Here is a 15,241-nt window from a genome sequence, read left to right on the forward strand (position 1 = left end):
CCCTGTGTGCTCTATGTGGTAAGGTTCTGTATGCTCTGTGTGGACCAGGCCTTGTGTTTTGTATGAAGAGAAATTATCTTGTGACTTCTTTAGTATACCTTCCCACCTTGCTGTCTAGGTAACCTGGAGTCACTGCTGTAGCTTACTGAACTGTTGATGGTGGCTAGGCCCTTCAAGGGTCAGTGGGTAAACACAGGAATTTATATCTCACTACCACTTAGAGGGAGGACAATGGCTTGAGGTACAGTAAGTGGGGATCCAGGGAGGGGTCCACATTTTGATGCCTCCAGAAATTCATTAGAGAAACACAGAACAGGGGTAGGGACAGAGCAGGCATCGTTGATGCTCAGAGCAACTAGGCTGAGCCTCTTGGAACCACTGCAACATAGCCATGATGTACACCACTGTATCTTTGACCCCTGAAGAAGTTTTGGTCTTAATAGAAATGCTCCTTTTCTGTTATACCTCGTGTTTGCAGCTGGCTTCTATATTGGAATAAGCAGGCAAGCTATATTCCCACATGACTGGGGAGGGGCTTGTTTCAGAACATATGAGAGTATTGTTCATATTATTACTGCTGGCCTCATTCTCAAGATAGGTTGAATATGTACCTAATTGAAGCCCCTTCTCCCACCAGCTGGACATTTTATGCAACGAAGAGATCCTGGGCAAGGACCACACTCTCAAGTTCGTGGTTGTTACAAGGTGGAGATTCAAGGTGAGACTGGGTGGTTCTTTTTGTTGTTTTTTTTTTTTTTTTTTTTTTTTTTTTTTGAGACAGGGCTTCTCTGTGTAGTTTTGGAGCCTGTCTTAGATCTCGCTCTGTAGACCAGGCTGGCCTCGAACTCACAGAGATCCACCTGGCTCTGCCTCCCAGGTGCTGGAATTAAAGGTGTGCACTACCACCACCTGGCATGAGACTGGGTGGTTCTTTTGAATGCCAGGTTTTAGATAAACTCTTGATCCTTACTTGCTGTGCATGTCTTCTGTTTGCAGACACTGCTGTGGAACAGCTGTCTTTCTTGAATCATCCACCCAGCCAGGGTCTTTACTCACCACCCCTGTCAATCCCCTGAGTCCAGGGGACCAGATGTGGTAGCTGCCACAGTTGGAGCAAACTCAAACTTTGGGGTACCTTTCTGAGTCTGGAAACTGGTGTTGCGGTCCCTGCCCAGGACTGGAATGCAGCTCTTCCACCTCTAGCTATGTTGCTTCTCAGGAAGAAGGGGACGGAGACAACTGGGCCAGCCAAAGACCGGGATGACCAGTAGTTGATGCTGACCAGGACAAGGGTTGGAGAGTGTAAGAAACTGTATAGGAGAGCCCAGAGCTAGTTTAGTAGGCATGAGGAGCAAGTTGAGGTTCTGGCTGCACAGGCTCTGTCATGAGCCCCAAACACCCACACAGGTGACCACTGGGTTACCTGAGACCAGTGACAATTGCTCCTTGTCCCCAGAACTGATTCAGTTGTGGCGCTGCTGGTACGTGTGTGCCTGTGGTTTGAGTGCACAGTCTAGGCCCCCTGTACCTCCCTCAGCCACCCTTGTTTTTGTCTTGCAGAAAGCGCCCCTCCTGCTACACTACAGACCCAAGATGGACTTGCTGTGAGCCCAGCCAGACTCAGCCCACACCCAGCGCTCTACACGGCAAAATGTGTCGTGGAATGTTGCCTCTGGGTGCCATGTGGACCAGATTTCTGAATAGAGAATATTTATAACTTTTGTATGAGAGAATCCACTCCCAACAAGACACTACCAGCACGCGTTTACAGAGGGTGAAAACACTTCGCAGTTCGCTCGTCTCTGCTTCAGGTCTACAGGCCAGAGAATAAGTGAAATGTTGGCACGGCCCACACCGCGTCTGACATCAGCGCCTCTGCTTGCTTTCCAGGTCTTGAGAATCTGAGTCCGTTTTGGTTTAATTCGTGGATTAGGTTTCATGATAAGCCTCAAAAATACTTGTACTTTCATTAAGTCCTTCCTAAGTTATTGAAAATCTTTTCATGGTATATATTTATGTTGCCTTTAGCTTCCTGAAGACTTAAAAGATATATAAAAATTTAATTTAAAGCGCACCCAAAGAGGCTTGCAGTAATACTATTATTTAGCCATGGTATTTAATTTCCCACCTTCTAGAGCACAGCAGAGGCCCATTCCCAAGTTTAAGTCTTGTCTTGTGCATCCTGGGATGATGGCCTGTGCTGGCTGGGCAAGGCAGGACCCTCATGACTCCCCAGTGTCATGTGGCTGCAATTCCGGCCCCCGCAGTAAGGCAAACTAGAGGAGGTCTGGCAGTGCAGCACTGGCTTCTTGAAAAGTTCTTGAAATAATTTCCTTGGAAAGGCCATCACTGAAGTTCCTGCCTTTCCCTTTTTGTTTTCCTTCTGCTGGCAAGATGTGGTGATGGCTGTTTGTCGCTGTCAAACGACACAAGCCATCCTGTGGGGAGACCTTGTAAAGACACTTGGGAGGTGGCCTGTAACCTCATGTTCCTGGTAGTTGGTATTTCCAGGCTTGCCTTCCTGCTCGTGGGGTTAACATGCATTCTTTGGGTCCCTTTTTCATGCAAAGTAACTGAGCAACCCGTTAAGCAGAGGTTGCTTTTTTGGTCACAGACAGGATACTATTTGGTAACCTCCCCTTTCACATGTAATTTTTGTTGTTGTTGGGTTAAAGACTAAGATGCCAGCGTATCCAACTTTATTCTACCTTAAGGGTATGAAGGCAAGAGTATGGAGAAGGGGTACTGTCCTGGGGTTCCCAAGGACCTCTCTCAGGCTGGGTGCCCTCTTACCTCCCCCACTTCCTGCCCTTCCAGGCCCCATGGGAATTGTAGAACCCTATAATCCTAGAAGTACCTCTGCTCTTAGTGGGCAGATGAGGATCTTAGTGTGTCCCTTAGGCCAGGCTTCTGAGTCTTCGCCTTAACAATTGGAATTTTTCTTGAATTTGCTTTGAGAGTTGAGATTGGGTTTATCAACACCCACTTTTTTTTCTACTTCCTCTTTCACTTACACAGTGTCAGAAGCAGCGACTAGTGAGACCTAATGTTACTAAGGATAAAACATCCAAATTAACTGAATCTTTAATGTTTGCCCTTCTAAAATAAAAGCAAGCTCTTTGTTTGGAATTGATCAAAATTCACCTCTCTATTTAAGCCCAGGACTGTTTGGATTATTCAGTTTCCTGAGTTTGCTATTCATCCAAATCATTTCTAGAGTTACTACACAAGGGTTTGTGCGTAAATATTACCTGTCTACCTCAGAACACAAGTGCTGCTGAAGCATTCTGCAAGACCGTGTTCTCACACTGCAGTTACATTAGAATTTAGGTATTTTCCCATGTGGTGAAATTAAAGAAGAGTTAAACAGTTAGAAGCCTCCAAATTAAAATAAAGTTAATTTACAGTTCAGATCAAACTTAGTATGGCTGTATAATCTCATGATATATATTTGTAACTTTGTAGCTACTTTTAGAATCACTTGACTTTGCTATGGTGCTAAGTTGATAGATCTAAGTATTCAGCGAGGCGGACATGGCAACTGATGTCCTAGCTGGGCACCACTGCCCCAACAGCTCTGCTTCTGTCACCACGTTAACCTGATAAACCTCAGCAGCAAAAATACCTATTTTTCTAAGATTCCATCACGCGCCTGTCTGCACTGCAGACAGTTTCCCTATGCCCTTCTGCCCTTTGGTCTGACCTGTAGCCTTACCTCGCTCATAGATGAAGCAGAGTGAGCTTGCGTCAGATGGAAGTTTCCGGGCGCCTTGTTTCACTCCTGCCAAGCTCCATGTGACATCCAAGGCCGAAATTTTATTTTTCCAGCATGAACAGTAGGATCAGTTAGTGATTGGTCCTGTCCAGCTTTCTCAGCAGGCGGAGCTCCTGTGAAGTTGTTTTCATAGCTGCCGATGCTAGAAATCGGGTGCGTCCAACCGGCAGCCCCGGGACCAGCCTCCCAGCACGTGGTCTCGCTCAATACCATTTTCACGAAAATAGAAAACTCAGATAGAATATATAATATTGAATTTAAGACTTGGGGGGTTAAAAAAAGAAAACTTAACTTTATAAAATTATTTATTCTATTTTAAGCCTTCTATCATATTTTCCCATCCACTTGTTTGGTTTCCGTGGTCCAGCTTTATTTACAGGCATATAAGATAAAATTGTGAGATGTTTTGCAAGCTTCTTTTACTTTTTTGTAGCCTTTGGTTTGTATGTTTTTATAGGGATGAAGAGCATTTTTATGCTTTTGTGCAATAGGTTCCAACATGCATTTATTAGAGTGTTTAAATTGTGATCTAGCATCAATTCTACTAAATTGAAAGGGAATATAGGTGGAATTTCAATATCTGTGCATTCAGCTATTTGGTTTTGCCTTTTTTATTGTTATTATAAGAATGTTGTTACTGGGAGAGTGTGTGTGCGTGTGTGTGTGTGTGTGTGTGTGTGTGTGTGTGCGCGTGCGCGTGTGTGTGTGTGTGTGTGTGTGTGTGTGTGTGTGTGTGTGTGTTTGTGTTCGTGTTCCATCAATATTAAAAGATAAGCAGCCAGGAAGGAAGTGATGAGGTTGCACCATGTTAGGTTCGTGTCTACTGTGGGTACACCCAAGTTCTTGAGCTGAGTCTGTGGCTGAGCCATCCTGGGGGTTGGGATTTCCTTGTCTCCACTGATGAACCTGGCAGTGTTGCCCTTGACAGGCTTGCTGGCCTCTGATGCCTGCCCTGGCATCTGAATCTTTGCAGGCTGGTATGCTTTGTTTCTGAGGGCATACAGGGTGGTGTATCACAGTGCTCTGAAATGTATCATTAGATTAAATGTTCCAAGAATGAGCCAGCTGGGTTCTACTCTGTATATGGATATTGAATATGCTCCTAAAACACTGAATTTAGTGCAGATAGCGAAATCTCTCTCTCTCTCTCTCTCTCTCTCTCTCTCTCTCTCTCTCTCTCTCTCTCTCTCTCTCTCTGTCACACACACACACACACACACACACACACACACACAAGTGTCTGTTTCCTCAGGAAATCATTTTAACCCCAACACATCACATGTGACCTTAACATGAAAACAGAAGTTTTCTCTGCCTTGATATTAAATACACCAAGTAAATAAACTGGGATACATAGATTAGAAAAATCACTGAATTGTACCAGTCTGCATATCTTGTGTTTCTCCAGGCAGGATTTACTACCATCAGGCTCCCATCAGGAACAGCTGTGTGGGGCTGTGGCTCTCACACCCAGTGTTCCGCCTGTCACTTACTCCCATCCAAGAGCACATTTGGAGAAAGAACTGAAATGTGCCTGTGAGATGTGTGTGTCACTTTAGCATGTCAGTTCCAGCTCTCAGCTTGTACCAGACACATTTTTCCCAAGTGAAAGTAACATCGAGTCACAGACGGCAGCACCACCTGGGCTCTCACCTCGGAATGCAGCCACAGCCAACAGTTGTCATGGTGTATGAAATGATGCAGATTCAGATTTTTTGACTGTTTAATTTGAAAGTTTACATTTTTTATGATTGTGTTAGTGTGTAATTTTTGTACCATCAGTGGCTAGTTTTTGTCGGAAATCTTTTTTGGAATATTGCTTAATGTTTTGATTTCATGATAGTGAAGCTTGTATTCAGTGTTTTGCCAATTAATATTATATGCTTGTAATAAAAGCAGAAGAAAAACTTTACTCTCCTGGACTGGAAATGTTTTATCTGAAATATCTGTAAGCTTACGGCAGATAATGTGTTACAGAGTGTGATCAGCCCTCTCTGTCTGTAGACTCAGTCATCCAGGGATGGAAAATATTCATAAAAATACACAGCTTTTTCTTTCTGTCCTTATTCACTAACTGTAGTATAACAACCATTTATATAGTATTCACTTTGGTTTGTTTGGATTTGATTTGGTTTTGGCTTTTTGAAACATAGTCTCTTTATGTAGTCCTTGCTACCCTGGAATTCTCTGTGTAGACCAGACTGGCCTCAAATTCACAGAGATCTGCCTGCCTCTGCCTCCTAGGTGCTGGATTAAAGGTATGGGCCACCATGCCTGGCCACAGTATATAATTTACACAAGTCATCTAGAAATGATTTCAAGAATTCAGGAGGGTGTGCTGTAAAAAAAATTAGCTGTTTTGCCAGGCGGTGGTGGTGCCCGCCTTTAATCCCAGCACTCTGGGAGGCAGAGGCAGGTGGATCTCTGTGAGTTCGAGGCCAGCCTGGACTACCAAGTGAGTTCCAGGAAAGGCACAAAGCTACACAGAGAAACTCTGTCTCGAAAAGGAAAAAAAAAAAAAATTAGCTGTTTTATAAAAGGGAATTGACCCTCCTCAGATTCTGGTGTCTACAGGGGATCTGACCTCATGGAGGCCAAGGGAAAGTGTTGGGAAGTGCTGTCAATGCCATTAAGACATGCCTTCCTCCCTTTGCTCAGGAGCATGCTCACTGTCATAGTAACACAGGAACACGTGAGTGTGCTGGCTGTCCACCTATCTGTGCCCGTGGGCTTGCCACCCCTCCTCTATTCCATACATCATTTCTAAAATGTTAACTCTGGAACAGAACTTCATTTAAATTGACCCAGCACTCGGTACCAGAGTTTGGCGGAAATGCATATGAAGTAACATGTTATTTGTTGACGGGGAGGGGTTTGGTCTGAAGCTGTGTATGACAACAAATAACCTGGAGAAGGGCCTGCTGGTTCTGCCGTTGGACTGAAAGGGTGACGACTTCCTGTTTTAAAGTTTACTCCCAGAAAATGGAAAAAAGCACTTGTCAGACTTACAGTTTCTAAAAGTTAAAGCTTGCAAATCTGAGAAAACTGAGAAATAAGTGACCAAAATTAGATTTTTTGGTTTTTCGAGACAGGGTTTCTCTGTGTAGCTTTGTGCCTTTCCTGGAACTCACTCTGTAGCCCAGGCTGGCCTCGAACTCACAAAGATCCGCCTGCCTCTGCCTCCTGAGTGCTGGGATTAAAGGCGTACACCACCACCGCCCAGCCAAAATTAGATTTTGATGGCCTTAACTGACTAAGTTTGTGTGTTATTGTGTGTGTGTCACGGGCAGATGTTAAATGTCCTACTTGTAGCATGAATCTTAAACAGTCTTTATTAATAAAACCAAACCTGGAGCCAAGTATTGGAGTGAACACTGGAAGATCAGAGAGACAGAACAAGCCACAGCTAACCTCACCTGGCCAACTTCTCAGCTGATCTTGTTTCCTCAGACTGGAAGCCTCTGTGTCCTCATCCCAATGGCTCTCAGCTGAACTGCTGCTCGAAAGCCTGAAGCTTAACTAGCTAAAAGCTTCTAGTTTCTGGTCTTCACACCTTATATATCTTTCCTTTCTGCCTCACTCCCTGGGATTAAAGGCGTGAGTCACCATGCTTGGTTGTATCCTTGAACACATGGATTTCTGCCTCTGGAATGCTAGGATTAAAGGTGTGTGCTACCACTGCCTATCCTCTATGTTTAATATTGTGGCTGTTCTGTCTCTGACCCCAGATAAGTTTATTAGAGTGCACAATATTTTGGGGAACACTATACCACCACATCTACTCTATCACTTTCCACCTTACCCTTGAGATGGGTCTCTCACTGAATCTGGAGCTAGGCAGTGGCCACCAAGGTCTTGTGATCCTCCTGTCTCCCCCTCTCTTGTTACTGGAATTGTAGGCATGCATGACCACATCTGGCTCCTTATGTGGGTTTGAATTCAGGTCCTCAGTGCTTGCACAAGTGTGCTTGTCCACTCAGCCACTTCCTTAGCTCCTTAGCTTCTGACTTAAGTTTCTTTTTTTTATATATTTTTATTTTATAATTGATTTAATTTTACATATCAGCCACGGATTCCCCTGTCCTCCCTCCTCCCACCCCCTAGCCTTTCCCCCCAATCCACACTCCATTCCCACCTCCTCTAAGGCAAGGTCTCCCCTGGAGAGTCAGCTCAGCCTGGTAGATTCAGTTGAGGCAGGTCCAGTCCCCTCCTCCTCCCTGCACCAAGGCTGTGCAGAATGTGTCAGCATAGGCCCTAGTTTCCAAAAAGCCAGCTCATGCACCAAGGACAGGACTCGGTCCCACTGCCTGGGGGCCTCCTAAACAGTTCAAACCAATCAACTCTCTCACTTATCCAGAGGGCCTGGTCCAGTTCCATGGGCGCTCCTCAGCCATTGGTTCACAGTTCATGGCTATTTGTCCCTGTGCTTTTTCCAATCTTTTTCTTGTTTTTGGCAAGTCACTACACAAATTACAGATATTGGGATGCTGCTATACTGTAAGCAAACGGAGGAACTGTCTTAGTTCCTTTTCTGTTACCATTACAAAGCACCAAGGCAACTTATAGAGAAAAAAAGCATTTAATTTAGGGTTCATGGTTCCAGGGGGTAGTAGAGTGTATGACTATCATGGTGTGGAGCATTGCAATAGACAGGCAGGCATCGTGCTGAAGCAGTAGCTGAGCACTTACATAATTAGATAACAGCCATGAGGCAGAAAGGGAGCTAACTGGGAATGGCATGGGGTTTTGAAACCTCAAAGCCCACCCATAGTGACACACCTCCTCCAACAAGGCCACACCTCCTAATTTTTCCTAAACAGCTCCACCAACTATAGAACAAGCATTCAAATATATGAGTCTATAGGGTCCATTCTCATTCAAACCACCACAGTAGCAAACAGTCTTCATATCCAAGTTGGTTGCTGCCATCCACTTTCCGGGTGAGATCAGTGGATAGCAGGATGTGAGATTCCTGTTATTTGAGAGTAGAGCTGCAGCACAAGACGGTTCCTTCAGAGAGATGGTGTCTGTCCCTTCAAAGGCCCTCAGTGGCTACATGGATGCAAGTCCAGGGTGCCTCTACCATAGTAGATGGTACTGTTCCTGTAGTGCTTTTCTGTGTGCTCTAACTGGCCATGTGTGGCATAATGGAGTCAGATGTCATCTTGTGAAGGTGAAAATAGGTGATATTTTGATGGAGTTGTCAACTGTCATCGCTCTTCAGAAGAGGCCTGCCTGAGAAACAAGATGTAATGGAACTCAGATAAAGCCACAAGACACGCAGCGATACATAGATTAGTAGAAATGGGTTAATTTAAGATGAGTGAGCTAGTTAGTGATAAGCCTGGGCCATAGACCAAACAGCTTGTGATTAATATAAGCTTCTGTGTTTAATTGGGACCGAATGGCTTCGGGACACAAGAAAACTTTTGTCTGCAGTAAAGACTGCTCTCTCAGATCAGCTTAGCTTCCAGGATGAAGCAAAGATAAGAAGCCTTAAAGAAGAGAGCAGCTGATCTGCCTAGAAAAAGTTCAGACTAACAGAACCACTAGGGAAGGACCACACATCCAACCTGTTGAACTGCCAGTAGGTTGTTGAGTGTGTTCCAGGTTTCCAGCTTTTATAAACTCGTCACCTGCACTGGGCTGGGCTTTTGGTGATCCAGTTGTCTGAGTAATTTCTGCTTTTCTAAGTAACCCCAGTAAAATGCATTTGTTCACCAAGTTGGACTTTGGTGATACTTGTACTTTGTTCTGTCCTTGGTTTCCTGTCTAGGGTGAGGAGATGTTTGTAAATGTCTCCCCAGAAGCCAGATATTGGGATGAAAGCTGACAGATCAGAGAAGCAGAACAACCAGCCACTAGCTTACCTCTACAAAATCCTCAGCCTCAAGAGAGCAAGTTCCTGTTTCCTCATGTCTTATATACCTTTCTGTGTCCTGTCATATTACTTCTGGGGATTAAAGGCATATGTCACCACTGCCTGGTTCTGTTTCTATCATGTTATCCCAGTGTGGCCTTGAACTCACAGAGATCCAGAGGATCTCTACCTCCCAGTGGTAGGATTAAAGGTGTGTGCCACCACTGCCTGACCTCTATACCTAATTAAGTGGCTGGCCCTGTCCTCTGATCCCCAGGTAAGCTAAATTGGGGTACACAATGTATCACCACCTCCTATCTTTGTAAGTCTAAAGTTTTGTATCTAATGTATCTTTTATCATAACTAAGGAAAACTATAACTATCTAGTCTTCAACTCCATCACAGACCAAAGAAGGATATAATATTACCTGAGTAAACAGGAAGTACATTGCAAGCAACTTCCAAAATTCTAGAAATGACAGAGACATCTGGCTCCCTGCACAGTCATCCAAAGTTCTTTTGTAATGTTGGGGCATCCATCTTCAGCCTACAGGCCTACAGTATCTGGCATATTTTTTAGTGAAGCAGGAAATTGAAGGACTGTTCTACCTATTAGCAAAGTTCTTCAGTTACTTTTTTTTCTGTGTCATGCAGAATGTCTGGCAGTTTCTTGTATGAAGCAGGAACCTGAAGGACCATCTCGCCTTGTTTTAGCAAAGTTTAATGGTCACCTTCCTATGGGTCCTGCATGTCCAGTTTATACAACATATTGTCAAGCAGTCCAGGCAAGAGCAGTTTCTTACCCAAATGGCTAGCCTTTTCCACGTTGTAAGCAAACTCCATAACAAGTTTATTTGATGCCCATAATCCTCTTTGAAGTAATTGGTGCTTCCAGGAGCAGATGTGTCTCATTGTCCAGAAAAATCTTAAGTTCTAAAAACATTTTAAATGCCATATTTTGTAGGTCTTTGAAGTGTTTGAAGATTACCTACCTAATTAAAATGTATCTTTGTATACCTAGAAAACTTAACTAATATAAGATTGATTATCATAGATGACTAATTAATCTATATTTCTTAATTATACATTACAATTTTAAATGAGTTGCATAAACATAATACCTTAAACAAGAGTAGAAATATACATACAGTATAACAAAATTGACCTTAAATTTGTATCAATAAACCAAATCCATATCAATATAAGGTATTTTGAAATTAACAGTTGTTTTTAGGATCAAAATATGTTCAATAATTACATTTTTTCATCATTTCTATATCATAAATTATGTAGGATATCTTTCTGTACACTGTGAATATGTGTTGCTACCATTGGTTAATAAAGAAGCTGCTTTGACTATGGCAAGACAGGAGACAGCCAGGCAGGAAATCCAGGAGAGATACAGGAAGAAGGAAGGCGGGGTGAGAGGAGACGCTGTGAGCCACTGCCTGAGAAGCAAGATGTAGTGGAACTCAGGTAAAGCCACAAGACACACGGCGATACATAGATTAATAGAAATGGATTCATTTAAGGTAAGTGAGCTAGCTAGCAAGAAGCCTGAGCCATAGACCAAAGCAGCTTCTTTATTAACCAGTGGTAGCAACATATATTCACATCGTACAGAAAGACATCCCACAAAGTTGTTTACCCACATCCTCTTGAGGTCTTGGAGCTTTAGCCATTCCTCAGAGTAAGGCTGTGTCTCATGCTTCTGTTGTATGTGTGTAGAAAAATCCACTGATTTCATGCTGGATCTGGTAGGCATTTTTTGGGTCTCCATGTGGGGTTACATCATCTGAAACCTCTAGTCCCTCTCTGAAGAGCAAGATTAAGCTGCAAAACAAGCAGGCTATGGAGTCCCGGTGTTCATGAGGATTTTATAATGTCTTGTTTTAAGCATGATTCAGGTTATAGTGTTTTGATAAATACCATTTACCAAGTTGAGAACTTCTCTCCTGTTATTGATTATGAAAAGGTTTAATCAGAAATTTGTACTACTTGTCAGGTGGTGGAGGCAGAGGTAGTCAGATCTTAGTGAGTTCAAGGCCAGCCTGGTCTACAAAGTGGGTTCTAGGACAACCAGAGCTGTTACACAGAGAAAACTTGTCTTGAAAAAACAAAGGACAAAGGAAATAAATTTGTACTGCTTGTTTATTAAGTGAAAAAAAAAAGAAAAAAGTACACAGTTTTGCTTTTATTTGAAGATTTAACACATACGGATTCATGTAGCCTCCAATCTAATCAGGAGGCAGGGAAGTTCTGTTACCTCAAGGAACTCTTTAATGCAAGCCCACTGTTATCACATCCTAGGCTATATGCTCTTTTTGAGAATGCCATTAATAGAATTGTCCATTGTAACCTTTGCAATTTGATTCCTTCACTCTACTAAATATCTGTGAGATACATCCTATCGATTGCATCAATACCCCTCATTTAAATACTGAATGGTATTTCCCTGTGTGAGCACAACAGTTTGCTAGTAACCTGATGTTATATATTTTCATTTCGGTTGTTTTAATTTTTTTACGTTTATCTTATGTGTATGAGTGTTTTGTTTGCATATATGTATTTGCATGATTTGTTTGTGTGGTGCCCACAGAGGCCAGAAGGCAACACTGGGTCCCCAGAGCTGGAGTTACAGACCATTGTGAGCCACCATGTGATTGCTGAGAATTGAGCCTGGATCCTCTGGAAGAGCAGCCAGTGCTCTTATCCACCAAGTCATCTCTCTAGCCTCCAGAGCATCTTTTTTGTCTATTTATCATATGACTACATCTTCTGTGCAGTGTCTGTCCAAGTCCCTCCCCCTTTTTAAGTTACTGGTTCTCTTAACTATTGAGTCTTAAGAAATCCTTGCATATTCTAAGTGATTTGCTAATATTTCTCATCTCCACTTGTCTTTGTTTTTCCCCCCTTGACATTTCTGATAGATTTTTCTCTAATAAAGTCACATTTATAAGTACATATTTCTTGGATTCCTTTGTGGACGTCATGTCTAAGATCTCTGCCAAATGTCAAGTCACAGAAGTATTTATCTGTTTTATCCCAAATGTTTTTATAGCTTTATGCTTGCTACTTATATATGATAGATTTTTGACTTAATGGTATAAAGTGCGAGGTTTAGATCAAGGTTTTGTTTCCTGTCTGTGGATACCAGTTGTTGAGAAGACTGTCCTTCCTCACTAGCCACTTTGTATTGCTGTGAAAGACCCAGAGGCTTTGTGTACAGGTCTATTTCTGGACTCTGATCCCTGACCTATCTGCTCCTTTGCTGAATACCTCACTGCCTTAGTGGTTGTTACTCTAGAAGTGTTAACTATAAAATATGTGGTTCTTCCAACACCATTAAGCCATACACTCAACCTCTTCTTTTAAAATTATCATCATCATCAATTATTGTGTGTGAGAGAGAGTACGTATGTGCACATGCCACAGTGCACACTCTATTGTGTGAGTTTAGGGAATCCAATACCAGTCATTGGGCTTGGTGGCAAGTGCCTTTACCTGCTGAGCTATCTTGCCAGAATCTTTTTTCCTTTGTTCTGAACTTAAGAAGAAAACATTCTCCTTAATTTTTGCAGAGTCATACACGTGTAAAAGTTTATAGAACTGCACACTAAAAATCAGGGCCTGGGGGCCTGGAGAGATGGCTCAGAGGTTAAGAGCACCGACTGCTCTTCCAGAGGTCCTGAGTTCAATTCCCAGCACCCACATGGTGGCTCACAACCATCTGTAATGAGATCTGGTGCCCTCTTCTGTATACATAATAAATAAATCTTAAAAAAAAAACAAAGTTTTAAAAATCAGGGCCTGGAGAGATGGTTCAGTGTCTAAGATTACTTTTTGCTCTTGCAGAGGACTGAAGTTCAATTACTAACACATCAGGTGGTTCACAACTGCCTGTAACTCTGGCTCCAGAGAATCTAATAGTCTCTCTGTACATTTACACAAAGACAGATAGACAAACACACACACACAAATGAGTAAATGTAGCTTGAGTTTTCCTGCCTGGCCCAGAGTCAGGGCAAATCTCTCTCACCTGCCAGTCCCACAGCCACTCAGACCCAACCAAGTAAACACAGAGACTTATATTGGTTACAAACTGTATGGCCATGGCAGGCTTCTTGCTAACTGTTCTTACAGTTTAAATTAATTCATTTCCATAAACCTATCCCTTGCCACATGGCTCGTGGCTTACCAGGATCTTCACATGCAGCTTGTCATGGTGGCGGCTGGCAGTGTCTCTCTGACTCAGCCTTCCACTTCCCAGCTTTATTCTCCTCCTTGCCCCGCCTATACTTCCTGCCTAGCCAACGGCCAATCAGTGTTTTATTGATTAATTAGCAACACATTTGCCATACATCCCACAGCAAGTAAATAAAAATACTTTTAAAAATTAGTTTTAGTATGATTTTTGAAATTTAAAATACAACATCTACCAGAAGTGAACAATTAGAAATCCCCACTTGGGAGGCAGAGCCAGGCAGATCTCTGTGAGTTCGAGGCCAGCCTGGACTACCAAGTGAGTTCCAGTAAAGGCGCAAAGCTACACAGAGAAACCCTGTCTCGAAAAACCAAAAAAAAAAAAAAAAAAAAAAAAAAAAAGAAACAATTAGAAATCCCTCAAAATTAAAAATACAGTATCAAGGCAGGTGAAATGGCCATCTTAGTAGAGATGGTCACTTGCTGCCAACCCTGACCGCCTGAGTTTGTTTCCTGAGCCTCATATAGTGAAAGGAGAACAATGACTCCCACAGGCTCTCCTTTGACCTCCACATGTACACTGTGGTGCATGCACCCCCCCACACATAAATAAATAAATAAATAAATAAATAAATAAATAAATAAATAAATAAATAAATGTTTTAAAAAACCAAAGCATCATTTATATTAGCAGTAAAGGGGTGCATAGATGTACATCTTGCAAAATACATACAAGATCCATACAAGGAAAGGTATAAAACTTTGATGAGAGGAATAAAGGAACTAAGTAATGGTACAGCTGTTCTCTGTTGATGGATAGGAAGACAATATTGTCAGAACATTAGTTCTTTTAACTTGTGTAAAGCCCGCAAATCCTAAACAGAATTCCAGCAAGTTTGGTCATGGATATTGTGATAGTGCTAATTTTTAACTTCACAGGATCTGGAATCTGTTAGGTCTCAGGAAGTCCATATATCCAGAAATGAGCTCAAGCTGAGCTATAGAAGAATTTCTGGTGGTTAGATAAAAGCCAGCATTCCTCAGGAACTTGTAGGACTCCTCAAAAGGAGTACCTCCTCCCAGTTACTTATCCTCCTTATAATTTGTAGGATGTGACTACCCCTCCCCACACACACACCCTGCTCTCGTTCTCTCACTGTGCTTTACCTCTTGCTCTCTGTTCTCTCCTGCTCTCCCACTTCCCCATTCCTGCTTTCTTTTCTCTGCTATGGACTCTTTCAGATGCCTCTGGATATTTTCTCTCTTTTTCCTACAATAAAAACCTTTCCCCTAATGGAGCCATCATGTCAGCAATTTCTTCTTTGTGCCCCCCTCACATACAGAATCATCTAGGAAACAACCCTCCAGGCACACTTAGGAGAGTTTGTTGAGCCTCTGGCAAT

The 15,241-nt window shown here is 42.7% G+C and overlaps 1 protein-coding gene across 6 annotated transcripts in view; it reads left to right on the top strand.

Annotated features, from left to right (window-relative positions):
• Positions 1-3,129, top strand: part of Pcgf3 (polycomb group ring finger 3) — a 44,508-nt gene extending 41,379 nt beyond the window's left edge. For all 6 annotated transcript variants that reach the window (XM_059274947.1, XM_059274951.1, XM_059274950.1 and 3 more), the window contains 2 exons: positions 638-718; positions 1,561-3,129. In XM_059274947.1, coding sequence (XP_059130930.1) covers positions 638-718; positions 1,561-1,608 — 129 coding nt within the window. In that variant the 3' untranslated portion in view covers positions 1,609-3,129. The remainder of the gene's footprint in view (positions 1-637; positions 719-1,560) is intronic.
• The last annotated feature ends 12,112 nt before the right edge of the window (positions 3,130-15,241 follow it).

The sequence above is a fragment of the Peromyscus eremicus genome, chromosome 10, assembly GCF_949786415.1.
Source record: "Peromyscus eremicus chromosome 10, PerEre_H2_v1, whole genome shotgun sequence".
In the NCBI taxonomy this organism is placed as follows: Eukaryota; Metazoa; Chordata; class Mammalia; order Rodentia; family Cricetidae; genus Peromyscus; species Peromyscus eremicus.